This window comes from Lotus japonicus, chromosome 1, assembly GCF_012489685.1.
Source record: "Lotus japonicus ecotype B-129 chromosome 1, LjGifu_v1.2".
NCBI classification, from domain to species: domain Eukaryota; kingdom Viridiplantae; phylum Streptophyta; class Magnoliopsida; order Fabales; family Fabaceae; genus Lotus; species Lotus japonicus.
This window is the reverse complement of record NC_080041.1, coordinates 96,388,662-96,415,543: the sequence shown is the minus strand read 5'-3', so window position 1 is coordinate 96,415,543 and position 26,882 is coordinate 96,388,662. Positions and strand designations below refer to the sequence as shown.

General features: G+C 34.9%; 2 protein-coding genes across 2 annotated transcripts; one reads left to right on the top strand and one right to left on the bottom strand.

Annotated features, from left to right (window-relative positions):
- The first annotated feature begins 15,939 nt into the window (after window positions 1-15,939).
- On the top strand, window positions 15,940-20,424 carry LOC130728116 (uncharacterized). The gene is made up of 5 exons (XM_057579465.1): window positions 15,940-16,357; window positions 17,388-17,528; window positions 18,394-18,567; window positions 19,146-19,316; window positions 19,802-20,424. The coding sequence occupies exons 1-5, from the start codon at window positions 16,079-16,081 to the stop codon at window positions 20,180-20,182; spliced, it is 1,146 nt and encodes a 381-aa protein (XP_057435448.1). The 5' UTR covers window positions 15,940-16,078; the 3' UTR covers window positions 20,183-20,424.
- Window positions 20,425-21,009: 585 nt separating this feature from the next.
- LOC130728115 (uncharacterized) lies at window positions 21,010-26,597 on the bottom strand. Its single transcript, XM_057579464.1, has 8 exons — window positions 25,608-26,597; window positions 25,380-25,456; window positions 25,089-25,257; window positions 24,402-24,490; window positions 24,011-24,175; window positions 22,772-22,849; window positions 21,748-21,851; window positions 21,010-21,455 (listed from the first exon to the last, which is right to left on the bottom strand). Exons 1-8 carry the CDS (start codon window positions 26,152-26,154, stop codon window positions 21,350-21,352), a joined length of 1,335 nt encoding a protein of 444 aa, XP_057435447.1. The 5' UTR covers window positions 26,155-26,597; the 3' UTR covers window positions 21,010-21,349.
- Window positions 26,598-26,882: the final 285 nt, after the last annotated feature.

Sequence of the window (26,882 nt, the reverse complement as noted above, 5' to 3'; positions counted from 1 at the left end):
TTTGTTGGTGATGGTCGAATAATCAATTTCCTTTGGGAACAAGCAGTACATGTGAATTCATTGGTTTGAATAATCTTCTGGCTCTTCAAGATGTCCACTTGAATTTTCAATTATTTTTTTCATCATAATGGAACCGGGATGACCTAACCGGTCATGTCAAATAGAAAAATCTGTAAACCAGAGGTTTACAGTAGCATTTGTTTCAATTATACTTATTCTTGTATAGTATATACCCACTTATCCTTGAGTATTGTGTGTGTGGTTGCACAATCAGCGAGACAAACATCTTCACAATTTGAGGTGGTGACATTAGCAGTTGTTTGATGCAACCTCCTCTATATTTATAGCATTAGTCAATGGACCAAGTATAAGGAGATGAGAGTACATGAGCTTGGTCCAATAGTCGTTCTATTCATAACAAATATTGAATTTTTTTATCATAGAAATTTTAATATTAATTTAAACATTGACGATAAAGCATTTTATGTCATGTTATTTTATTTATTATATATCTTTATTTTATTTTGAATAATAATATAGCTATACAAATTTAATCTACAAGAAAATTAAATAATAATAAAATTTTATTTTTTGATAATTTTTTTAGCATACTTTTTTTCAAGAATAGTGTTTGTTAACAGTTCATGGTTTTAACTTTTAAATATAAAACGTAACATGATGCATTTACATGCTATAAGTGTACCTATTTTAAAAATAAAAATAAAAATTAAGAATTTTTGTCAATAAACCTTTTTCAAAATTTTCATATATTGCGTTCAATAAGTCAAACGCTCAACTATTTATCTTTTATAACAATTAAGAGAATAATCTTCTCCAATGGGATTTAATCCCTTTTCCATCTTCTGGTCTATATGGCTCGAAAGAAACCAGTTTAACAATCAGCCTTTCTCTCATGAATCCGTGTGGGATCTTCACCTTTCGAGGATTTATTCCTGGATACATGATTGGTGGAAATAATGCACATACTCGCCTTATGATTTTGATCAATATTTCGTAGAAATCAGAATTAAACCCCCATCTCCTCAATCTCGTTCAGACATCTGGTATGCCCCATTTCCAGGTGTTCTTAAAGTGAACGTAGATGGATCTTCCATGGGAAATCCTGGACCTAGCGGTGCAGGGGGTGTGATTCGCAATCATGCCAGGGATTACATTGGATGTATGTTTTTCGCTGGCTTTGGGTTTCAAATGGGCTTACAAAGCTGAAGTGTTTGCGATCCTCAAAACATTACAATTCTGCAAACATCATTCACTCCGACGCCTTGTGATCGAGAGCGATTCTACTATCCAGAGAATATGAATGAACAATTGAAGGCTTTTAGGAAAGTCAGATATTAGATGTTGTGGTTCTGGGTTATTATTGTGTTGGGAATTGTAATAGCATATCGGCAAGCTAAATGGTTGGGGTATCTGATTGAAGGGAATTGAATTGGCTTTTGATCTCTTGTGCTTTATTTTTTGTTCTTAGGTTGGTTATGTATTAAAGGTTGTCTTAGGTTTGGGTGTACTATTTTTCTTTCATTAGATTTTTATCCCAACTAAATTTTTTATAGTAAAATTTTAATGAGGCATCTTTCCTAAATTGTTGGTCTTTTGATGGGGATGGTTCACGGCTTGTTTTGAACTTGATTTGTGTAAGCATTCTTCTATTTCATGAGAAGATTGTTCTCATATACACTTTGCATTCAATAAAATTTTTGTTGTCGAAAAAATAAAACGTACTATTTATTATCATAGATTAAACAACACAATATAACTCATTACTGTAAACAACAACATAGCGCTGGAATGTTTACTGATCTTCTAAAGCAAAATCCCCCTCTCATGTAATTATTTTTATAGCAGAAGGTTTGACACACATTAGGTCCATTAATTCTTGGACATTTCCCAAAGCAAAGAGGCGCTTCATCAACATTACTTGCGTGCCCTACAACCAACACAAATTAAAAAAATTAAGAAATGGAACCAAATTATTTTCATTTTGAATGAATAAATTGAATATATGAAATGGAACTAAAAAGATAAAACTAATATTTTGTGTTCCTTACCTGAAACCAAAATAAAAACCATAGCAACGCACAAAAGAAATTGATGTTTAGCAAAAGCCATTTTTGCAAGATTTCACGTTATATATTCTTTCTCTTGAGATAGAGAGCTAGCATGCCATATTAACACAAACACACACATATATATAGGAAAATAAATATGATAGAAAGAATTTAAAAAATTAAAATGCATCTAATATAATTCTAGAAGAAAATGGAGCCTTTTATAAATACTAAAGTAAGTCAACGTTAAAGTTAAGAAAAATAATTCTTATAATTATATTATTTAGGCTTAATTGCACTTTTGGTCCCCCAACTTTGCCCTTTATGCGAAAATCGTCCCCGGACTACGAAATTAGCAAAAACCATCCTCAACGTTTACACTTCGTTGCAAAATTGGTCCGCCGTTAACTTCCGTTTGAAAACTAACGTTTTCTGGGTAAAAACCCAGAAATATGATGAATATTCATCTTCATTCATCATTCATCATTCCAACCCAGGTGAAAAAAAAAATTCTGTAGTCAAATAATTCAACCAAAAATTTCATTCATCATTCAGCTAGAAGCATCAGTTGACAAATTTCAATTGGGGTTCTTAGATAACATTAGATCTGATTTGGCACTTTGATTTGTGTATGCGACGAGCGAGTGTGAGAATAGAAGGAAAGCACAATTGCATGCCATGAATGCTTTGAGAAAACAAGCCAGCAAGCTCAGAGAGCAAATTGCCAAGCAACGTACAACAGTTGCAGGTTTTCCTTTCACTTATCCAACCCTTTTTTCAAGTATAAACATGAGAAGAAAATGTGTACCCTCATTGTACGGGTGCCTTGTACAGCTTTTCCAGCTATTGATGTATCTGCATTTCACCCTCATCAATGACCACAACATCTTAGCTCTCATAACCACTAGTGCTGAATTGCTTTATTACAGCCTGACAAAAAAACAAGTGCATTAACTCAGATCACAAATTGGAAACAGTGAATTTAAACTAGTAAGAAAACATTAAGCAGTACCATCCAAGTTCAATAATTTAGTTGAAGTTAACACCTTACTTAACAAAAAATGCATTTTGCTGAACCTAAACTCAGTTCAGACAGCACAAAATCACCAAGCAAAACCCATTTCCAAATGCATTTCAGAACAATGAAATAAAACGTCAAAACCCATCATCAAAATCTAAAATTCTGGCCTACCCAGATGCAGAATTGAGAAGAAAACCACGGAACTTAAACACATAAAAACCCGAACTTGAAAAATGGGTCGAAGAAGTGAAAGGCGAACCTGCAACTGATGTTGCTTGGCAACTTGCTCTATGAGCTTGCTGGCTTGTTTTCTCAAAGCATCCATGGCATGCAATTTTGATTTACTTCTATTCTCACACTCGCTCTTCGCATACACAAAGCAAAGTGCCAAATCAGATCTAATGTTATCTAAGAACCCCAATTGAAATTTGTCAACTGATGCTTCTTGCTGAATGATGAATGAAATTTTTGGTTGAATTATTTGACTACAGGGATTTTTTTTTTTTCCACCTGGGTTGGAATGATGAATGAAGAAGATAAATATTCATCATATTTCTGGGTTTTAAACCAGAAAACGTAAGTTTTCAAACGGAAGTTAACGGCGGACCATTTTTGCAACGAAGTGTAAACGTTGAGGATGATTTTTGCTAATTTCGTAGTTCGGGGACGGTTTTCACAAGAAGGGCAAAGTTGGGGGACCAAAAGTGCAATTAAGCCTATTATCTATTATTAAATATATAATGGCTAATATTTTTTTGGTACATCAGAAAGATAAATTACCCGCCAGGAATTGAACCCTGAACCTCTTCTACCCAACCCTATGTCCCCTAGCTCCTACCACTTGAGCTATTCTACGCGGACATAATGGTTAAATTTTAATTAGTAAAATTAATTGATGATAATTTTCTACTAATAAAAAATAGGGAAATTCTTTGAAGTATTTATTCTGTTATATTAATTAGTTATCTAGTAGTTTATAATTATATTAATTATAAGCTTTAGAGGTATTTTAATCATAAATACTTTATAACATAAGATATAATATATTAATTAATAATTATTGAAAATTATTATAATTCGACGTCTTTGTAAAATAGTTTAATATGTTCATGTATATTAATTAAATTTTCCATGTTATATATTTTAATTTAAATGACTAACTAAATGAGCTATTTATTTTAAATATAATAAGTTTCTATATTGAAATAATGTTTATGTAATTTTCATAAATTGTTTTTATTAATATTCAGACTAGGGCTGATAAAATAATAATATATAGTACAAAATATTAATTAATAGTTATTGAAAATTAATATGACGTCTCTTTAAAATAGTTTAATTTGTTAGCTTTTATTTTCTTGTCACCGTTAATTTTCTTCCTGTAAAAAAAATTTATTAATTAAACTTTCCATATTATATTTTTTTATTAAAATGACTAACTAAATAGGTATTTGTTTTCAAGATAAAGTTTCTATATTCAAATGATACTTTTGCAATTTTCATAAAAGTTTTGTATTAATATTACAGTACAAAATTATAATATTTTTAATATAGTACTATTTTGTCTATTTATATTTTTCAAAATAAGACAATCTATTAAGGCAAAAGGCCTGAAATTATACGTTTTTAGTTACGTTCTGTTCTGAAGGCCACCATCAAATGGGAGCCATTGGAGAGTTATAATTATAACAAAGAGGAGATAAACAAGGTAAGTAGTAGAACTTGTATTCAAAGAGGAGATACCTTTCATATGAAGTCGAATTTGCTGTTTTGTATGAGATTTTGATTCGGAACCTGTTTAGTCTTTGCTGGTTTCAAACAGACCTTAAGTATGGTAGTATCTTGTCTTGTGTGGCTTTATAGACCCACACAGGATATTTGAAATCTTAATCTATGTATATATGGGGTTCACTTCATTTTTTTAAAATGATATTCAAGTACAATTACGAGCTCTAGATGAGCATCTTGTTGCTGGATTACTAGTTCTAGTGCCATATGCACGTTTATTGCCATATGCACGTTTTTTTTTTCTTTTTCTGCTACTTGTTCAGAGTTCATCTGCCTGAGAAAATGTATATACCTAACTTTGCAGACATTATGCAATTGCTACTCCAAGTGCTACACAAAGACTCTTCTTGGACTGCTAGAAGCACCCCCATCATGGACTCCAGATGCACCCCCATCAAGGTAACTATATTATAACCTTGATCTGCATTTTTTTTATCATTATGGCATTTGATAAGGGTTCTACGTGAATGTAATAAGACTGAACAGTCATTACTGAACTGCCTGAAAAACGTTGTGCAAGTAAATTTGACATTCAAGAGGTAATGAGGTGTTTGCTTATGGTTGTACATTGGGTACTTTGATCTTCACTGTATTTCTTAAGTTAGGTGAATCTGCTAGTTTTTCTGCATACCCCTCTTGTTTGAAGTTGTTTCTTGTAATATTTGAACCAATGGATGTTATAAGGAATTTAGTATTTTACTCATTTACTGAATATTAAAGACTTAAAGTTGATTTTTTTGTCTAGCTTTATATCATTTTCTAGAATTTTAACAATCATTAATAGTGGCCTATGACTTGATATCTTACCTTGAAATAATCAATTAAGCTTGAGAATTTATCCTTGCTTATGCCTTGGAGAATTTATTAACCAACCCGGTGGTTGTAAAAGTATTAGTCCCACATGATTAACACCACAATGTTTACAACTTCATTTCAGCATATGTATGTGGTGTGGATGAAGGGCTAATATTAGAGCGCCCTTATCACTTGGGCGAGTCACTAAATGGAGTGCCTGGATTAGACATTGGGACAAATTGGTTGAGCTAAGACAAATTGGAGCCACAGAGGATAAAATTAAAGTGGTCATGAAGGACTTGGGCATTAGCAGGTTAATAAAATTCTAAGATTAACTTACATGCTAATTTTCATATACATTGCTTTTTATTAGTTATCATGTCCCTTTCTTTATTATAAGTTTATATGGGTTCATTTTACCTAAAACTGATTTTGTATGTTTGACAAATCTGGGTTCATAATTTAGTTACTTATCTAATAGGAGGCAATTTCATACCAATAACTTGGTAAAAGCTCTAATACCATGTCACATATAATATATTCATGTCAGTACTGTATCTTATTAGATTTTAATCACTTTGTTACATTTATAAACTTTTTTCAGCAATTCAATGTAATTAAATAGAAAATATTTTTAAAATCTAAACCGCCGCAAAACAGAGGCGGAAGGAATTACAGACTCTACGGCGCTTTTGACCGCCGCTATATTCTGCGGCGGTTATTCCAACGCTTGGATATAAGCGCCGCAGAACGACCCCTGACGCTCGTAACTGCGGCGCTCAAGGAAACGCCTCATTATACATTTTGCGGCGGTTTTAACCGCCGCAAAATGCTTCCATAAGCGCCGCAAAATGCCTTTCTTTTTTTTTGTAGTGGATGCTCAAAAGCTTTTATCTGTGGTCATGAGGGTGTTCATAATAAATGAATGAATCTAACAACGTATGCACTTGTTATTATGATTGTGCACCTGCTCCCCCAGGTTCAAGGCTTTGCACAGCATGGACAGGGCAATACAGCAATGCTGGTCAAACTCAATGCAATTCAAAGTGTGGGAATCTCGGAATTGGTAGTTTTGGCGATTGTATCAATAATAACGTGTTTATACACCCTCCGGTCACATATATAAGCAAAAAAGACATTTTAGATTCATTCATTTAATGAATGTATCTAACCATTAATAATGTCTAGATACATTCATTAAATGAATGAACCTAAAATGTATGTTTTGCTTATATATGTGACCGGAGGGTGTATGTTGGTATAGGTGCTGATATTTTTCATTACTTCCTCATAAATTGTCATAAACATGACAGATTAAAATAAATAAATAAATAAAAAGATTTTTTTCTTTGATTCTGCTTGTGTATATTGATATATGTCAGATTTTCGCTTCATAAGGTTTTGAATTCGAGTAGGATGAATGAAAAAAATCGGGAGCTAGCTCTGCCATATTGATTATTGTTCCTGACTCAAGTGGAGGACCCATGTGGTTAGACAAAAAAAAAATTCTTATGTAATTGAATTACTATTTAAATTTGAATTAATATATCATTTAATTCATTTTTATATGTTACAATAAATTTGAACCTTAAGGAGAAAAAAATATATTTGGCATGAAAGCAACAAAAGCAAAAGCATTGCATGAGACAACAATACTGGGAAGCTTTGTTCATTGCATTATTTGCATATAACATTGAACCGCGCATTCTTCTAACAAAATGACAAGGGTGACTGATTCGCTCAATTGTTTAGTTAAAAACAAACATTTCAAAAGCTTCACATACCCATAACAGTTCACAAATGTTAGAATATAGTAATACAGAACCATTCATGTGATCCTTATTCAATTGGTTAAGCTTTAGGAATAAGTGATTGTTTGAACCTGGTATTAGAATCTCTATGGTCGAGAGGTCTAGAATTCGATCATTGCTCTCCTCACATTTTAATTAAAAAGTCAAATTTAATTAAGTACATGGTATGCGAGCATATGCATCTATCTACGCTTCAAGCCCAAAGGGTTATTGTGCGTGTGTGGGGGTATTATAATATAATATAAAATCATTCATGTGGTCTTTACCCAATTAACAGCTTAAGCTTTTGGGATAAATGGTTATATATAGGAACATGATCAAATGACATCGAGTGTCAAACTTTTTAGTCACAACGAATCTTGTCCCTTTATTTTAACTTAATCCTAAGGCTAAGATTGGTCCAATAAAAAGTCAAATGATAATTATTTTATTTCTTTAATAAGTTGATTTACTAACCAAATTTAAAACAAAAATTCATATGTATAATTTGAATATAAATTTATACTCAGAATTATTTTATTTGAAAAAATATTACTTTTTACCATAGAATTATTTTATTTCAAATATTATTTTATTTGAAAAAAATTTATACTTTAATAAGTTAATTTAATATTACTTTTTACCAGAAAATGTTATTGTGTTTTAAAATATAATGAATATTTAATTATCTGTGATTGAATTCTTTTTGTTTTTGTGGACGGTTGATCCCTTTGGAGAAGGGTGTTTTTCATATCTATTTCCTCATCAATATATTTTCTTGTCTTGAAAAAAAAATCTGTGATTGAATTCGTGTAATCCTAACCTCATAATAGTTTCTCGTGATATAAAATATTAACTTAGCCTTGCTAGTCGGGTAAATCTAGCAAAATCCTTATTTCTGCTCTTCCTTCTTATTATATACAAACAATGCTTCTTCACCAAATGAGTATACCACCAATTGGATAAGATGCAAAGAGGGGGGGTTGGAAAACGGGAACGTAGAGTGAGTCAGGTCAAGTGGGATGTCATTTGTAGCCCCACGTACGACTCATGAAAGGATCAAATTTAGAAGGATGTTTGACTTCAACCAAGCTTATCGGGCTTGTTGTCTAACCTTGAGTCTCTTTGGGCCAGATTAATTAGAGCCTTTAGAGGGAAGTATGGTTGTGAGGACTTGTCATTACTGGTGGTGAAGAAGTGTAAAAATGAGTCTCTTGGGATTCCTTAGACTTGGGGGTTCTATCATCTGGGTGTAGGAGATACTGAGATAGTAGAACCATCAAACTTTGGAGCGATGCTTGGCTTCTCTTGGCATCTTCCTTGCAGGTTTGTCCAAGAGTTTCTCTCTTACTGCGTCTGACTAAGGGAGAGGAAGAGACACTATTTTTTGAACTGGGACTGCGTCTGGTGCGTTCTCTTCAAGGACAACATATCAGTTGGTTGCTTCCCACTCATCTTCAGACGTTCCCTCTAGCATTTGGAAGCTGGTTGGGAATATTGATGGGCCTCGACGAGTGAATATTGTTTTTTTGGAGGCTCGTGAGTAATGGTATATTAACCAATTCAATCAGGTTCTAGAGACGTATGACAATTGACAGTACATGTCCTCTATATGATGCATATGAAGAAAACTATCTTTATCTATTTAAGGATTGCAATATCATTGCCCATTTCTGGCATGTGTTGATGGGAAGAGGGGCGAGCAATGCCTTTTTATCACTGGACTTGGACGAGAGGTTGTTGCATAAGTTTCGAGGGGTTGTTCACAACACGATGCATGTCAATAGGTGTGGTTTCTTTGCATCTTCTCTGTGGGTGATTCAGAGGCTTTGAATCCAGGCTTTATGATTTCATCGGTTTGATGGAGCCGCGGTTGATTGGAGATCTTGACAACTCCCTCCATGTTTCAAGTTCAACGCATGAGGTATTCTCTAGCAGCAAAGGGTGGCGTGACGGTAACTAATAAGTGAAATTATTACGTGTCTTTGGATATCTCTTTAGGCACTTATCTAGGTTAGAAATGCTTTCAAATTAACCTTTAAATGGAAAGGTTTAGTGTGGTGAAGGTTTTGTGTAGAATTCAAGTGTTAATTCTTAAATCTCGATGAACGAATGAGTTGCTCACTTGAAGAGATGATTCTTGAGCAAGAAAAGAAAATGAGGATTGTTGGCTCAAAGTTGGATCAAGCAAACCAAAAACATAACAGAACAAGGAAAATTTGCTTGAAGTTTGCCTAAGGAGTCGTTTTTCATAAAGGAAAATAATTTTTTTAGTGTGATTCGCTTGAGCGAACTTATGTTCCCTTGAGTGAACATAATGCGGTTCCAGAATTCTTACACATGAAGTGAGAGTTCGCTTGAGTGTACTAATGTTTGCTTAATTGAACATAAGATGACCATAAACTCCATAAATGACCGATATTTGCTCCGGGTTCATTTCAAATGAGAAAATGGCTTGAACACAGTCTGCATCAAGATATGCCGCAGAACTACTTTTTGCAATTGACGTCGGATGAAGAAACTTTCTTCTGAAGAAATAGGTGCACGCGTGTGAAATTTTCGTTTGAAGCTTCTATTAGAAAAAGTCTTCATCCAATGTTAATTTTAAGGTCTTGAGTTGTTAGGAACTTAGTTTCGGCAAACTTCCGAGAATTGAAATTGATCGTTTGTACAGTCCAGGGTTTCGTGTCGAAACACTTGCCATGGAAATGAGTGAGAGAAATTCTTATATTCCTCTGAAGATTTTTGAATTTCGCTTCTACAGTGCTTTAAGATCAGATTAGCCCTTTACTAACGCTTTCGCCCTAGGGCGGAAGTGAATAAGGCTCGTGCTATACCCTATAGCGACTATAGTACTATTCTCAGTTATTTCCTGAACTTTGTTCTTCATAGTACTAATCCAAACATCAAGCACAAGTCAAGTTCCTCTCACGCTTACACGGAATCCTATGCGTGAGTTGGAAATTAATTAATTATTTAATTCTAAAATCCTGGGTCTTACATTGGGGGTGAGTTTATGGGTTTGGTGGTGGCTCTGTTGAAGGCACCAAAATCATTCAACCATGGCCTTGGGAGAGAGAGAAAGAGAAAGATGATGGGTTCAGGAAGAAGAACAGGTTATAGAAGATGAGGGGAAAGGAAGGGGTGGCGGCTGAAGATGGAGAACTAGGGTTGGGAGAAGATGGTTCTTTTCTTCGTTCTTTCTCCCTGGTTCCTTTTGATTTTTGATAGAGTTATTTTTTTAAGTGATTTTTGATAGAGTTAGGATTAGTTAGATATAGATTAATTAGTTAGGGATTAATTTTGAGATTTAGTTGTTAATTATAATTCATTAACACACTTGGAATAAAAGAAAAAGAAAAAATACACGTGGAATTGATGACTGTGTAAAAACTGAGCCACATAAGCACATAACACAGGTAGAGACTTATTTAGATTAAAAAAAAAAATTCCAGGGATCCCAAATCGGAAAAAAAATTCAGGGACTTATTTTCATACGCCATATAATTTCAGGGACCTCTAGAGTATTTAAGCCTTTTTATCTCAACAACAAAAAATATTGAAACCCAGAAGCAAGAACTTTGACATAATCTTCTACAGATAATTTTCAGCTAAGTAGCAGAGGAGAAGAGCAGAACTGAAAATTAACTAGCATCAGATATGGACGAAATGATGATTAAAAAGAAGAGAGAAGGGAGAAGCAAACTCAGATCTCATAGTTTTGTTCACTAGCTTTCATTCATGAAATCTTTTACCTCTTCCTCCAACTCCTACGTTCCAGATCTGAACCCCATTTCATCAAGTTTTGATTTTAAATATGGGTTTTTGATTTTTTTTTTTCAATTTTCTTTTGCTTCCTGTTTTCATGTTATGACTAGACAATAAAAGTTTGCTTTTGTCGCTCACCATCACCAGCAGATTTGGAACCTCGCGGCAGAGGTGGAGGTGATGAGACGGACATGAGGCGCTAGTGAAGGACGGAGATCCCAAAGAAGATCTAGCGGCGATGACCATGGCTTTGTGGAAGGCACAACAAGGAGAAGGAGGTGTGGAACAAACCCATGATGGTTTGGTTGAAATTAATTTGCTTAACCCATTTCAGATTTGAGGGAGGTTGAGAGGAACAAACCCTAGTTAGATTGATTAAGGAAGGTGATGAGCAGCAGCAAGATGTGTCTCGTGGGGATGTTTAGCAAGAGGAAGGGTGTGGTGATGATGAAGATATTGGTGATTTTACCCTAATCCACTTAACTTAATTCATGTTATTTACTCACTAACTAATATCCTAATCATTCACTAATAATATCTATTTTTGAATTATTCAAAAATACTTTTTTTACCTGAAACCTAGGTACTTGTGCAAATGTACACAAGTTTCAAAAAATTAGAAAACTAGAACTGGTAATTTACAAATTTGTGATTCGGAACTTATCATGCGTGGTGTACCCTATTTAAAAGCCAGTATCTATCTATCCTGGAATTTTAGCAGCGAGTCGGCGAAATCCCTAACTTCCTCCGATCCCTTGGTTGTTTTGCTTCAAAATCTCATCGCAATGGTTCGTGCAATCTTTTCTCTTCCTTTTCCTTTTCCTTTTCTTTCATTGATATGCATGTTATTCTGTTTTTTTTTTAAGATTATTTTGGTAATAAAGCTATCTATCAGCCAAGCCAAGAACACAGGGGTGGAGGCAGGAATTTTAGAAGGGGGTGACTGGGATCTAAAGAAATAAAATTTGTAAGAAAATTTCAATTGTTATCAAATAAAGAATACGCAAAAAAATTAGGTATTTTGGTGATAAAAAAAATAATTTGAGTGTAAGTGATAGAAGTATTATATATGAGCATAATCAATATAAGATTAGTTTGAGTGCAAGAGATACTAACCAATGAAAGTTGGAGAGGTTGTTCTACGGTTGATTGAGTTTGTTGTCCGACTACAATGATATTTGGAATATTAATATCTATTGAAGTTGGTGAAACAAATGAAGGTTGTGCTTCTTTCATTGTCTCTCTCTTTTCTCTTAAAGAAAGAGTTAATAGTTTCCTTCCCCTTCGTTTTTCAAGCTAATAAAATAAAATAAACAATTAATTTCAAAATCTATATCATTAACACTAACAATTTCATGAAAAAACATCAAAAATAACATAATAAGAAGGAAGCAGCAGCGCAACAACAATAAAAACTCATTTGTTCAAGACTAAATATTAAAAGAGACTTTTTACAAACATTTGATATGCATAATTTTTATCACTTTTTTTTTCCAAGCAAAACACAAGCACCACAAATTTAATTTCATATAATCAGAACAATTAAAAAATAAAAAAGATAATTAAATCAATAAATTCGAGTTTGAATTCATAAAAAGCCATACATAAGAAAAATGAAGAGGAAGAGGGAAAACAAAAAGGTTCTAAATGGTGTATCAATTAAACAAATCCCTTCTCTTTGTCTTATTTGAGTTGTTTCTTCAATTAAACAAATCTAATTAGGCAATTTCTTTTTTTTTTTCTACTCTTTGTCTTGTTTTTTTCATTTTTTTTTCTTTGCTTTTCTTCTTAATGATTTCACGGCTTCACTAATGTAATCTGTTATTTTTTTAAATTGTATAGGGTGAGTGGGTGGGTCCCACATCACATGACAAGTGTTTATTAAAAAAAAAAGGAAAAAAAGAAGAGGTGGTACGTGTAAAAAGAAGGTTTAAAAGTTGTTTTTTTATAAGAAGTGCCAAACATGACCTGGTCTTAAAATTTGGGGATTTGGCCATCAAATTGAATACATGTATATCTGACAGTGAATATTCAATTAGATCTGTGTTTCTCCTTTGCTCTTCTACTTGATTTGGCGATTTCTCTTTTTCTCCTTTGCTCTTCGATTTCGATGAATGTCTCTGTTTTGCTTCTACTTGTTTCGTTTTTTCCTTTGCTCCTCTGTTTTCTGGGTTGGCACGGTGGCAATTTGCTCCTCTTCTGCGCTGTAGCTGTAGAGAAATTCAGCTTCAAATTTTTTTTCTTTGATAAATTTCAAAAATTCAGGGGTGACTAAGCAGGGGGAAGTCACCCCTGTGCCTCCGCCACTGGCTGCAACAGGCCAAATACCTAAGTGGGATGTAGGCCGAGCAATCACAAAATAAATTGTCAGTGAGTATCTGAGAGGCCTAATTATTGGGTACGGAGGTTGAACCCAGTCATCCATCTTTGTATCAGGCTTGATCTGTTGGAAATATTAGGAAGGAAGATTGCGCCGTGGACGAACCATTGCCTTGAAAGTAAAATTCCGGCAGACCTCCGGTGCAATCTATTGCCGGGTTTGCTCCCAAGGTTAACACAGCCGCATGTAAGGTATTGTGCACTCAGAACCTACACATGCTGGAGTCTCTACAACAATGCTCAGAATCAGAAAGGAAAAAGAAAGGCTCGATCATGATCATATTTCTAATCTCTTTCTTACAATATGGTCGTATATCTCATAAAATGATCTCAGAGCATTTCCTTCCAATAGCTTTATATATATAAAATGATAGTTTTAAAACCATTGAACACTTAGTAACGTAGCCAAGGAGGTTAAAAGATATCAATGACCATTAACACTAAGATTTCTAACGGTGGAGAAACACAAAACCCTTAGTAAAAATTCAACCTCATTAATAGATTTAAGGATGAAATAAAATCATTTAAATGTCATTATTCTATCATGATCAACACTCCGGCAATCACATTAACATTATCAACGAGATATCTAGGAGATCCATTGATGAAGCAAAGGCGGATGAACCTAGACATCTTCTTTTGTAATCAACTGGCCAACCATCTGTGGGTAGTTGTCTCGTGCCAGCAGCTAGCGTGCTAAAATTTCGGCGCAACATTAGGAATTTGGTCGGCCAAGTTCTCCTACGATCCACAACCCTCCAAGACAAGTAGTCAAGAAGTCTTGGCGACGTGACCTAGCTTTGACTAGGGTGGATGGCCCACGGGTGATCTGATCTGTATTGTAATGGTCCACAACCCTCCAAAGACTAGGAGTCAAGAAGCCTTAGTAACGGGGCCTTAATTGCTTTGATCTGGATGGATGACCCACCTTGTTGGCCATAACTACACAGGTTAGCCCAATATTCTAACAATCTTTTTTTGATACGTCAGAAAACTCCAATATTCTAACAATTTAATAATCATTATATATAATTAGGATGACTTAAGGCCTAATAAAAATTAAAATAATAAAATAAAACTTTACATTCTAAAGTGTGACAATAGAGAAGTCAAATTTGTTTTCTTTGGCTTTGGCTGTGAATCTCGAAGCTAATTAAGCAAGACAATCACATTCTTGGAAGATGGAATACAATTGCTTCGTTTAATAGGAAAGGCATCACTGAGGTTTCTATAGGAAATACTTGTTGAGAAAATGGTTGACAGGTACACAAGCATCACTTGAAAGTGTGAAGACTTCAGATATGTTAATAATTCATTCAGCAACTTTGCTTAGCTGGGGTTTCTTTGAGTTGAGTTGTCACTAAACGTGTGAAACCCCACTCCCCCTCTTAATTTGTTCCTCTTGGTAATAAATAAATTAATAGACTTAGACATATACAGTCCAAATGGATTGAGTTTTGCCTAGTTAAAAACATGAGCGCATGTTGCTATTTGCTAAAATTGAAATCAAAGTTGACATGATTATATAAGAAAATAAAACAAATTGAAATGATACACTACACTATATTCAATAATTCTTTTTAAAAAAATCATGAAGGTTGAGTTGATCCTTCAACACATCAAGATCAATATCAGTTTGACCATAACCCTTTCTTTTCGGGAGTAATATCCATCCATAATTATCTTGTATGCTATATGGAGAAAAGAAGATGGGTGGGGTGGAAGGAAAAGGATGCACAACCTGTTATAACCATTATTATGCAATGATGGTGCAAATGGAATCATGAGAAGAAAAAAGAAAGAAAAAGTAAGGTGACCCCGCGTGAATAATATGACATGTTACATGCTATGAATGGGAGTTTTAATTTAAAGCAGTCTTATTCTTACACCTCATAGCTCACCATTTTATCTAAGTTGGTTAAAATAAGTCAATCATTAGTAAATAACTTTTTACATTGGTTTTATTTTTTTTTTCCAATATAGGTATTTTTCATGGGTTAGCTACTTTTGTCGGTCGAAATTTTTTTCATACACAAGATTCAAATCTGACGGGAAATTAAACACGTTTCAATTAAATCAACTACACATTGATAAACATTTATTTACATCGATTAAGCCGACATATTTATAAAAAAAATATTTTGAATAATCCATAGCATTTGTTATGTATTGTTAAAAACATATATGTCCCTTACAGTTGAAGTTATATATATATATTTTTGCTAATTCTTGCTTTCTTTATTTTTGTTTATTTCTCCCTCTTTGCGTGTATGACTGTCTGATCTGTCGTTAAGAAGCAACTATTAATATATATATGTTTAACATTTCACATTTTTAATTTTGGTTTATATTTCATTTGATGGCCATCAACAACACAAAAAACGGAAACAGTTGGTTGAATGGCAGTTGAATCTTAATCAAACACTTCCTTCTTCCTGAGTTTTTGTGATCTCGCAGGTTGTGGCACCATGGCATATAGGAGAAGACAAGGAATAACAAGAGCCTCAACCTTCAAGGAAGAATTTCATTCATCATTGGATAATAATGATAATGTTAAGGATTCTTCTGTTCATCATGAGAAAAATGCTTCTGCTCCACCTTTCTTATCTTCCTCTTCATTTTCATCATCATCACCATCTTCATCCTTGGCTGCTCAAGCAATCAAAGCCTCCGCCGCTGCTCGGCGCGAACCGTCTCTTTCCTTTGCTATTGCCCCCTCCTATGATGCTGATCATCAAAGATCCAAGGTATTGGATTCTCAATTTGTCTTTGTTTTATTTGATAACAACCAATGTATTAATAGTTTTTTCATCAATTGCCCATGAATGATGACTGGGAAAATCTTGATTTCATGTATGTAATAGTCAAATATATAGGAATAGTTGAGATCATGATAAGAGATAAATTTGATTATTTAATCTTATACAGATGGTGAAGATCAAATTTGAATATGGTTATATAGTAATCAAGATTAGCTTCTAGCATTAGGGGTTAATACCTCCTTATTACTAGCATGTTTGGATCAGTTTTCTTTCCTCATTCAATTTTGGCTCTCTGAAGCTTCTCCCCGAAATTGATTTCGGTTTCAGAATCAGTTTTCACGTTGGGAAACCCCGGACTCAGTTCTGGTGGTGTAAAATCAATTTTGGATGAATATATTGTTTCTGGAGAGTCATTTTAGAGAATTGATTTTAAACGCAAAATCAATTCTGGTAGAAGCTAGAGAGAAAAGCTTCTGCGTTAAACATAATCAATTGTGAGATTTTTCAACCGAATTTCACAACATTGCCTAACAAAAACCATTTTTTCATAAATATATCCAAGCATAAATCACTTCACTTTAAACTCACTTTTACTGTAATCAATTTTACAAAAAAATAATTGTGAGAAAGGTGAGAAAAGTCAATCTTGACTATCCATGCCTCAAACATGCTTGTAGAGCTTTGATGCTTATGGAAATGGAGATTCCAAGTGTGGTTTCTGGGGTGCCCTGGCGCAGAAAGCCAAATCAATTCTGGATGATGATGATGGCAATTCAACCCATCAACATGACACCAAACCGCAAACACTTAAATCACTCTCATAACTCTGGTTCACTTGTTATGTTCTGTGCAATGCAGGATTATTATATGATAATGCCTAAGATTAATCAATGAAATCACATGAAGCATTAAACTAGAACTCTTGATTTTTTAACAAATGTATGTCTGTAATTGACTTGATCTGCTGAATTGGAATCAACTGAATTGTTTGTGTTCTCTTGTTTGGCATGTTTAGAACTTCCCTTCACAATTCAAGCCACTATATGAACCCCCTGACTCCAATAAAATGATGGAAAATCCCACATTTCGGAAGGGCTTGGATAGAATCACTACTTCTCTCAATCAACTAGGTGACACCTTTGAGAAAGCTTTTGAGGTAACTCAGTCTTTATCATTATACTTCCTTTTTTGCAATCTCCATGTAAGCAGAGGGATCAGGATTCTCTTATGTGGAAATTTCACATAATATTGTCATGTTGAAATCTTGGGCCTATCTCTCTCTTCATGTGTATCAAACAATTGGGATCCTCTGAATATTTATGAAGAGAGAGATACACACATAGTTTCATATAACATGAGAGGATCCTAATCTTACATGGTGCATTTCCCATCAACACAATTCAGAAATGTTTCATACATACCAAAACTTTACAACATTCTGATACTGGTTGTTGGTGACTCAGTTATTGGTTACGAAGGCTTATAAATTGGTTATCATAGTTCACCAATCTATACTTCTTGCTCACCAAAAACATAGTCATCCTTAAGTAAATATGAAAATAGTGTAGAAATCTTTGTATGCAGATAACACAACATATTTGATGAGTTTCTCTTAACAGTACATCAAACATTCATGTCTCAGGCAGGAAGTATGAGCATACTGTCTTATTTAATTAGAAGTTACCTGGCTATTTTTTTAAGGGGTTGGCTTCTTTGAAATGAGGGAGTGCAACATTATAATCGCAAATCAAACAACTTACCACAATTTCAACCATTGGTTTTTCAATCATTAGCCCACTTAATTAATATATCACCTTTTTCAATTCAATGTTGCTTCTCTCAATTTCATGTTTAATAGTACATTGCATATTGATGTCTCAGGCAGGAGTATAAGCAGAATTTCTTGTTTAATTAGACTTACCACAATTTTAACCATTGATTTTTCCTTCAGTAACCACTTATTATGGCTTAATCAATATATCACCTCTTCCAATTCAATGTTGCTTCTCTAATTTCTTCAGGAAGGTCGAACAATGGTGGAGAGTAAGACAGCAGACCTGAGAACTCAAATCAGGCGAAAAGGAAATGTCCCGGAGGACACAAACCTTGCTTCAGAGATGAGGAATCCATGGCAGCAACCAGCTCAGACACAGAATCCATCCAGACAGGAAACACAACTCAAGGCATCTCGAGACGTAAGGTGCCAACTATTTAGTGTGTGTTTGGATACCAGTTGAGTGAAATGTGAACAAAATTTGATCTCGATCCATAAAAAGAGCACATTTCACTTGTTGTCTTGAAGTATCTAAAAATGTCCCTTTGTACTGATGCAAACAGATAACCTAACATTATCTTAATCATGTGGTGCGGCTTCATTCGCTCATGCAGTAAAGGCATAGAATGTCAAATAATAATATTGGACTTGTGTGTTTTCAGTTAGTACTTACTACCATAAGCTGTGTCCTAAGTTCCATGTCATGTGATTAATTTAAATTCAGTCCACAAATGCCACATATTCCACTACCAAAGTTTTATCAAGTTTAGGAGAAAGCCATCTATATATCAAAACAGCTAATTAATTACTCTATCTAAGACTACTTCTCTGCAAAAACACCTAGGCATTTATACTTAATTCAGATACATGAAACTCAGTTTAGACTTCTGCTTCTGATTGTAACTGTGAACATGAAATTGAGTTTGTGATGGTTGTTTGATTGGACTAACATTTTGAGTTATGTGATCAAAGCATAATTTCCCTTTGCTTCTGTTGCAGGTGGCGATGGCAACAGCTGCTAAAGCGAAACTACTACTTCGTGAGCTAAAAACAGTTAAAGCAGATCTTGCTTTCGCTAAAGCACGGTGTGCTCAACTTGAAGAAGAAAATAAATTACTCAGGGACCGAGAGGGAAGCGAGAAGGGACAAAACCGTGAAGATGATGATCTGGTACCAATTACTTTTCTGTTTACCTGTCTCAAACTTGTGTTTAGAATCCTAAGAAGCACTCACATGGACACAACAAAATTTCAAGTGTCCTGTTATGTCAAAGCATTTTATAGTATGAGGTATCTGACTTGAGTGAGTGTTGTGTCTTGAATTTTTACAAAGATATTGCCTCTCTTTTGAAACCTCCATGCTTCATTTCGAATGTAGATGCATGCATTTATGCATAATGCATCATGTTCATGCTTTACTAGCCTACTACTTTTGGAAACTCTTTTACAATTGATTCTGAAGTTATAATCAATTCTGGAAAGAAGCTTTTGTGAGTAGCTTCTTGATTTCAGAATTGATTTTGATAAAAGAGAAGATGATCAAAACATGTTATACCTTGTGTTTCTTGAGTTTTGAATGTGAGAAACTTAGTGTGTGAGTGAAAAAACATCTAAGATCAATGTTGTTTGAAAATTATGTTTTTGTGATATCATCAGATCCGGCTTCAACTGGAGACACTTCTTGCTGAGAAGGCTCGTTTGGCGAATGAGAACGAGACATATTCTCGGGAAAACCGTTTCCTGAGAGAGGTTGTGGAGTATCATCAGCTGACTATGCAGGATGTGGTATATCTAGATGAGGGCATGGAAGAAGTCACAGAAGTTTACCCTGTAGATTCCAATGGGCTACACCAGATATTATCTGTGTCTTCACACTCATCGTCACCGCCAACTCCCGATGAGGTTGTTCTTGGCTCAACAAGTCCACGTATGCTATCAAAAGGGATGTTTCCTGTGCCAGAAGAAGATGATGATGATAAGAGTACATCAGAAGATGAAGCTCCTCATCGTACCTCAGTTTCTAAGCATGCAAAATGATCTCCTTTTTTGTTCATAGCTTAGTCTTAGAAATATTCATGCTTTGTAACATCTATTCATTTCTTATACATGATAGCATTGTGAGGAAGAGGGTGGGGGTGTTTATTGAAAAATCCTTTTTTTTTGTGTGTAACTTATCTACGGGTGGTTTGACAAATTCCATTTGATTTTATGTATTAGCTGGTCAAAATTTGTTGGTTCTTGTTTTGGACCTACTTCGAATATGACAAGTTCATTTAACATCCAAATGCATTCAAGGATAGAAAAAAGGAATTACTCCTCATCAAATATCAACTAAATTTATCTTATTTGTCTTTGGGATCTAGTAAATGGAAAAATAGTCTCAAGCATAAGTTCATGTGAAGTGTTCCATGAGAGGAAAGAAACAATGCACCGATGAAGTGAATTTGTCATTATGAGTTATAAACCACATCGGAATTATATACCTTCCGCGTGAGAGTTTAGCTACCCTTGTAAATCATGGTTCAGCGCCAGATTATATCCTAAACATCAAGATTATGTAGACACACCCAGATTCATTCATTAAACCCATGTATGACCAGGCTTGCCCGAGTTAAAGAAGCAAGTTTGTTAAACAAGTTTTTTCGTCTATTAAACTCCAAGAAAGAAACATAAAACTCAAAGAATATCCACAAGAATTTCTAGAAGATAATCATGACGAATTTAACCATCACAAATATTAAACTAGTAATGCAGATTTATTTATTGAGCTGGGGTGAGATCGTTTGACATAGCCTCCCACTGAGCATTACTCCTTACGGGTGTGTTTTAGAAATCACATTAAGTGATTCAAAAAATAAGAATGGTTAAAGTTAAAATTACCACTTTGATTCACAATATTTGACAGACTCGCTGCAATTCGGAGAAAGAGACCTTCATTCCTTGCAAATGAAGAGTCACGTTTGATTATACTTTTCAATAAACTTCCTAGTTTACAGGGTCATATACATACATTTTGACCTCTTACTAGTACATAATATGAATACATGACCAGCTCAATTCTATTTAGCTGCATTCATCGTCCCCATGAACGCCTCCACTGACTTTTACACTTGTTGATGTATATAGATCAGGACTGCTGCTTTGCGAAGTAAAGTTTCAAAGCAGGAAAAAAAAACCTTCCTGCCTTTGTATGATTTGATGATTTCAGAATAACTGGAAAAACAAACTAGTAGAGCCATCACCAAATGACCTGAGATCTGCAGGTTTTACCAAAGCCCTGCACAATGGGCAGGTCCTTTCCCTCTCAAACCTGGCAAAATTAGATAATCAGGAACCAAAGAATCACATGAAGAAAAACAATAATATAACAAACAAGAAGAAATACAAGACCCTGCTAACCCCAAAACTAAAATTGTGAAGGTGTATTTTACAATAGACAAAGATGAAGCAATCTACAACTACATTTCAAAACCCCAGATCACAAGTTCACATAAACATACATATGTATTCAGGTGACTTGAGTAAGTTCAACTATAATGTAGATGACAATTTTAGATCGTTATGCAGTTCCGTACATAAGCAACAGTAAAATCTAGTCTTACCACTCAGATACACAGTCTTCACAGAAAATGTGTTTACAACGGAGCAAGATTGGGGCATGCATCTTCTCCTGACAGATAGCACAAAGATCACCAGCTGCATTGACCTGCCATCAGATAAATTAATAGCGTAAACAACTTGCTGCTCCAAGACATGCATATAGCAGACTAAAAACTCTCCACAATAGGTTGTAAAGTATGATAAGTGCCTAAAACATGGATATCATAATCAAATAGACCCCAAAACTACAGAAGCAATCAATCATACACCGTGTCAATTTCTAATTCAGTTGTCAAGCATACAGCCATTAGACAATTATTACATTTCTTTGACGCGTTTGATAATGATGATGACATTTAGTTCTTTTATTCAGTAGCCAACCACTAATCAAGAAAAAGATCTTCCCAAACCGAGCAAAGATTTCACAACGTGCTCATGTCATCAGTTTATAACGTTACACAATCTTCTTCAACCAGACTTTAAAAGGCACGCACTATGCAAACAAAAAGATAATAATAAATCACAATAATTCATTATATGGTGATTGGACAACATTAACAGTTTTCTTTTCAAAAGAAATTAAATATGAAATAAAAAATATAATTGTAGAAAAAAATGAAAATTCCATGAAATAGAAAGTGAACATAAGTGGGGAACTGGTGATCCTTTGTGGGTAACTTGAAATGACAATTTGCCTTTCCTTTCGAGTTGTAGTAAACTAAAACATTATTGTTTTCAACAGAGTACATGCTGAGAACAAGTGAAGGAACTACCTCTCTTTTTTTTTTTGAGAATAGGAACTACCTCTCTGAAATAGTATATATAGTACAGAAATATGGATAACCACACAAACCAAGTGAAAACATAATAGAAACAACAGGTAAGAAGACTGCTTACGTATTAGCAAATCCTGTCATTTAACTAGTGATTAATACTAATTGACAGCAAAAAGGGATATATATCAAAAACACTAGCAATTGATTTGTAACTCAAAAATTGATGATCAAAATAAGAAATCGACAGTACCTGCTCTGATGTTGCATGTGCCCCATAGTGCACTTCTTTACGTGACAATGCTTTCACTGCAGCAAAGAAAGATTGCACCTGAAAAAACACCACAGTTAAAAGAAGAAACACCAGATGCACACTCATGCAGTCCACATATAACTTGAAACCAGAAGAAAAAATGGAGTCCTTCATTTATGTCCCAGCTAAATGATTTCATCATGATTTGGATCCAACAGGACTTTGTCACGAATAATTAACTACTACTAAATTAACAGACAATAAAACAGAAAAAGCTCTTTGAAACTTCTCACTCCTTATCAAACAAAAAAGTGCATGGAAGTAAGAAAAATATGCTGAAAAAAATTACACTCTTTCCCCAAGAGATGCTCAAATTACATTGCCTATTTCTCTAACTTGAGGCATTACATTCACCTCCCCTGAAAGATTGATATGTGCTACATTTCCATCTATTTTAAAGTGAAGATGCCTATAGGAACAGTTTTTAACCCTGTGACTCTCAACGTCAACAACAATTAGTTTTGAACCACTACTATTAACTTTGGGTGAAGTCCCAAAGCTAAGGGGTGTCCTAAACTTCATTTCATCTTCTAAAGTCCCAAAAGCCAATAGTAGGAGTGTTGACAAAATAGTAATGACTGGTGCTAAGAGTCAATAAAAAAGAGAGGGAGGGGGGAACCTCTGAGACACTCATTCATAGTCTCACTACTGCTAATTGGTCCATTTACATCAAAATAGACACAAAAAAAAGGTAGAAAAAATCCATCTCTACGTGAAGGAAGTGTCATCAATTAAAATTGAGAGGAGGCAATGTAATTTGAATAACCCTCAATGGAGGAGAGTAAAATTCATCCCAAAATAAACAAGAGAAAGAGTAAATTTTCATCCTTTTCTGGAGCAGAAATTAGTCTAGAACAAAAGATCTTATTTTTACAAGAACCATTTATTTTCAGTTTGATCCAGACCACAGAATCAGAAGTAAAATAACAGAAGTAGTTCGACATTTGTTTAGATTATTAACAAACAAAGTTAGTAAACCAAAAAGGTTAGGAAAAAAGAAATTAAGCACAAACTGAAAAGCACTGAAGTTGTATGAATGAAAGATAATACAATGGGTTAAAGAGCCCAACTTTAAATATTTGTGTAGAATATTCAGGGAGTGAGAGAAACTAAGAGGCTACTGTTCACATTGTGCATTTAAACAAAATGGTCTGTATCAATTTTAAAAGACTAACGCACCTTTTCAACAACAGATGTGAGCTTAAATGTTAGATACAATCCTGTCATCAATGATGAAAAGAGGCTTCCATATTCTTTATTCAGGAAGAAACGATACCAAACTGGTGCTGGTAACAAGGCCCGATAAAGCAGAAGCAGGTATTCAACTAGGGTCAACATTTGCCCCTGATAAATAAATGATAGTACAATCAGAATATAAGACATGTAAAAAAACATAGATCCTGAACCCAAAACTCATGGAAATCTTAGGAGATTGTAGAGCCATGTTGGTCATAATATAAAAGAAAGAAGTCCCATTAAAACGTTCTTCTATCCCCAAAACATAAAAGGTTGGATTCAATTTCCCTAGTACACTGTACATCATATTCATAATGTATTACTATTGCCTCACCTGCTTACGATAATTCCGGCCTCTGCTGTTCTTGTAATATATTAACAATATACACTTGAATACCATTGCAGCCTGGCGGACTAAAGTATCTGAAAATTTAAAACACAGTTCGCAAACCAATGAAATCAAACCCCCTAATGAATTTCAAACAATGAATAAATATTTCCATAATCAATAACATGTAAGAGTTTCGATCACAAGTTGTTCTGCGCTAGCGCTAACAGGCCAAAACAAGGGCATTGAAATGGCTGGGATGAATTGTTTAATTACAGATATATATCAGTTTGACAACATAAAAACATAAATGAATTCAAAAGAATCACAAATCATGCTTCTGACAAAAGCATGCATTATCAATTCCGATAAAACATCTCAGCCACCATTATTAGAGTAAATTATTCTGAAACAAAGTAACAGAGGGAGCACTCATGAAGACAATTTTCAATGACAATATACAACAGGTACAAGAGTCTGCATGTACTCCAGAGACAGACTTAAAATGCGTGCCAGAATGGTGGGGGCATGAGATACATTTGAGCCAATTGCAAGAAACGGTGGAGGGAGCATGAGATACATTTGAGACAATTGCAAGGAACGTTGGAGGGAGCATGAGATGACAGAACAAAACACAAGCAAATAAGTGTCATCCAACGAGAAACCTAGTCAACTAGGAGGTGAAACACATACCATTCACCATGATAATGAAAATTGCATGCCAGAATGGTGGTATCTCTTTGGGGGGGAGCATGACCAATGGATACATTAGATCATCATTCTGATACCACCAATAAACACCAACCACGTGAAGCGCGAAAGCAACAGAAAACCCAATCAAAACAGGTACTTTCCTCTCTCCCTGCAGCCAGAAGAAACCAGAAAAACTTACCAAACAACACAACTTTTACATACATGAATAAAAACAGACTGTTTCCCAATCCCCATAGACACAAAAGAACACAGGACCACAAAGTCTCACACCTTCAGTGCCGTTTGTTTCCGCAGAATGTCGTTCGACTTGAAAAGGACAACAGCAATCCAAATTGTAACAAAAAACCCTGCAACCAAATAAAAATCAACAAAACCACCAAACTTAAAGAACAACCCAATTAAATTAACTAACACAAACAAGCTAAAATGCCCTTCAATGCAATGGAAAAAAGGGTAAAAAAAAACAATTCACCATAGCTAGGGGAATAGAGAACAAACCTTGCAAATGCTGCCTGATGAAGACAACCAAGAGAAGCAAAGAAAAGGGCAAGACCTGCTCAATCCACCTAGCTGCATGCTGAATATCATATCTCTGGTATGAAGAATCCCTCCCATTGGGCCCTGCTCCTTCCCCGCGGCCACCCCCAGCTTCAGCGTTCCCGCCGCCATTTCCCGTCCGCGAAACGCCAACGCCGCCGTCAGCATCACCCCCCTGTGAAGGGTCTACAGCGTCATTCCCCACAGCCAAGTCCCCATCAGAAAGAGTCTGCTCTTCCCTGCGCTGATGATCGTGCTCCGCGGAACCGATGATTCTGATCGAAACCTCGCCGTCGCTGGGAGCAGCAGCGACGTCGGAATTCGGCTGATGCTGGTTGGACCTCGGAGGGAGAATACCGGAATATTCAAGAAGCAACGATAACGGCGCCTGAATGATGTTCGACGCGGATAATAACCCGAATCTTCTCGAATTGGAAGATAAATTCAACGACGACGATGATGATGATGATGTTGGAGAACCTCTGAACATGTCTGTGTTCCCTTCCATTGGAGTCAAATCCCTAACCCTAACTCCAATTCATGAAAAAATTTGCAAAAATTGGGAACGATTGAGGGAAGATGAAATGGAATCAAAGGGTATGCGGCATTTGTGAACTAGGGTTTGGGGTTTGAAGGGGTTGAATGAAAATTGAAAATGGTGATGTAAAAAAGGGTTTTTTTTGGGGATTTTTGGGTTTTGAATTGGTGATGATGATTGATGAGTGTGAAGTGTGAGGATGGGTGGGTGGTTTTGTTCTTTCTTCTTCTTCTTTCTGGCTCGGTCTATGGTGTGTTGTGCAGGGAAAAGAGCCAGAGAGAGAGAAAGATGAGGGAGGTGGTGGTGGTGGTGGTGGTGCTAGAGGACAAACCATAAAAGAGGTAACAATAGAGAAGCAACCATTTTCATTTTGGATACTATACTTGCATTGCTTTCTCACCCCCAATTGTCATTTGCCATTTCATTTATCCATATGTCGACAATCAACATGCACATTGACATGGACTTTTAAATTTTAAAAACATTTATATCCCCACTCCACTCTCTAATTTTTAAATAAAAAATTCACCAACATTTCACCTCTTTGTGTAGTGGTTGAAAGTGAGTGCCTAAATTCATAAAGTTAAAAATTTAATCATTAGGAAACGTAATTTTAGAGATATATTTGGTTTTTACCAGATATATTTGGTTGGATGAATATGATTAGTTCAATAGAGATATCTTGGTTACACACTAAA

What these genes read in the sequence shown, in the direction of transcription:
- LOC130728116 (XM_057579465.1), top strand. Translation starts at nt 16,079, where the DNA reads ATGGCATATAGGAGAAGACAAGGAATAACAAGAGCCTCAACCTTCAAG. An exon ending in AACTCAAGGCATCTCGAGAC is followed by an intron (nt 18,568 to 19,145) that starts GTAAGGTGCCAA and finishes CTTCTGTTGCAG; the next exon opens with GTGGCGATGGCAACAGCTGC. An exon ending in ACCGTGAAGATGATGATCTG is followed by an intron (nt 19,317 to 19,801) that starts GTACCAATTACT and finishes TGATATCATCAG; the next exon opens with ATCCGGCTTCAACTGGAGAC.
- LOC130728115 (XM_057579464.1), bottom strand. Translation starts at nt 26,154, where the DNA reads ATGGAAGGGAACACAGACATGTTCAGAGGTTCTCCAACATCATCATCA. An exon ending in CATCAGGCAGCATTTGCAAG is followed by an intron (nt 25,457 to 25,607) that starts GTTTGTTCTCTA and finishes ATTTGGTTGCAG; the next exon opens with GGTTTTTTGTTACAATTTGG. An exon ending in GGAAACAAACGGCACTGAAG is followed by an intron (nt 25,258 to 25,379) that starts GTGTGAGACTTT and finishes TTCTGGCTGCAG; the next exon opens with GGAGAGAGGAAAGTACCTGT.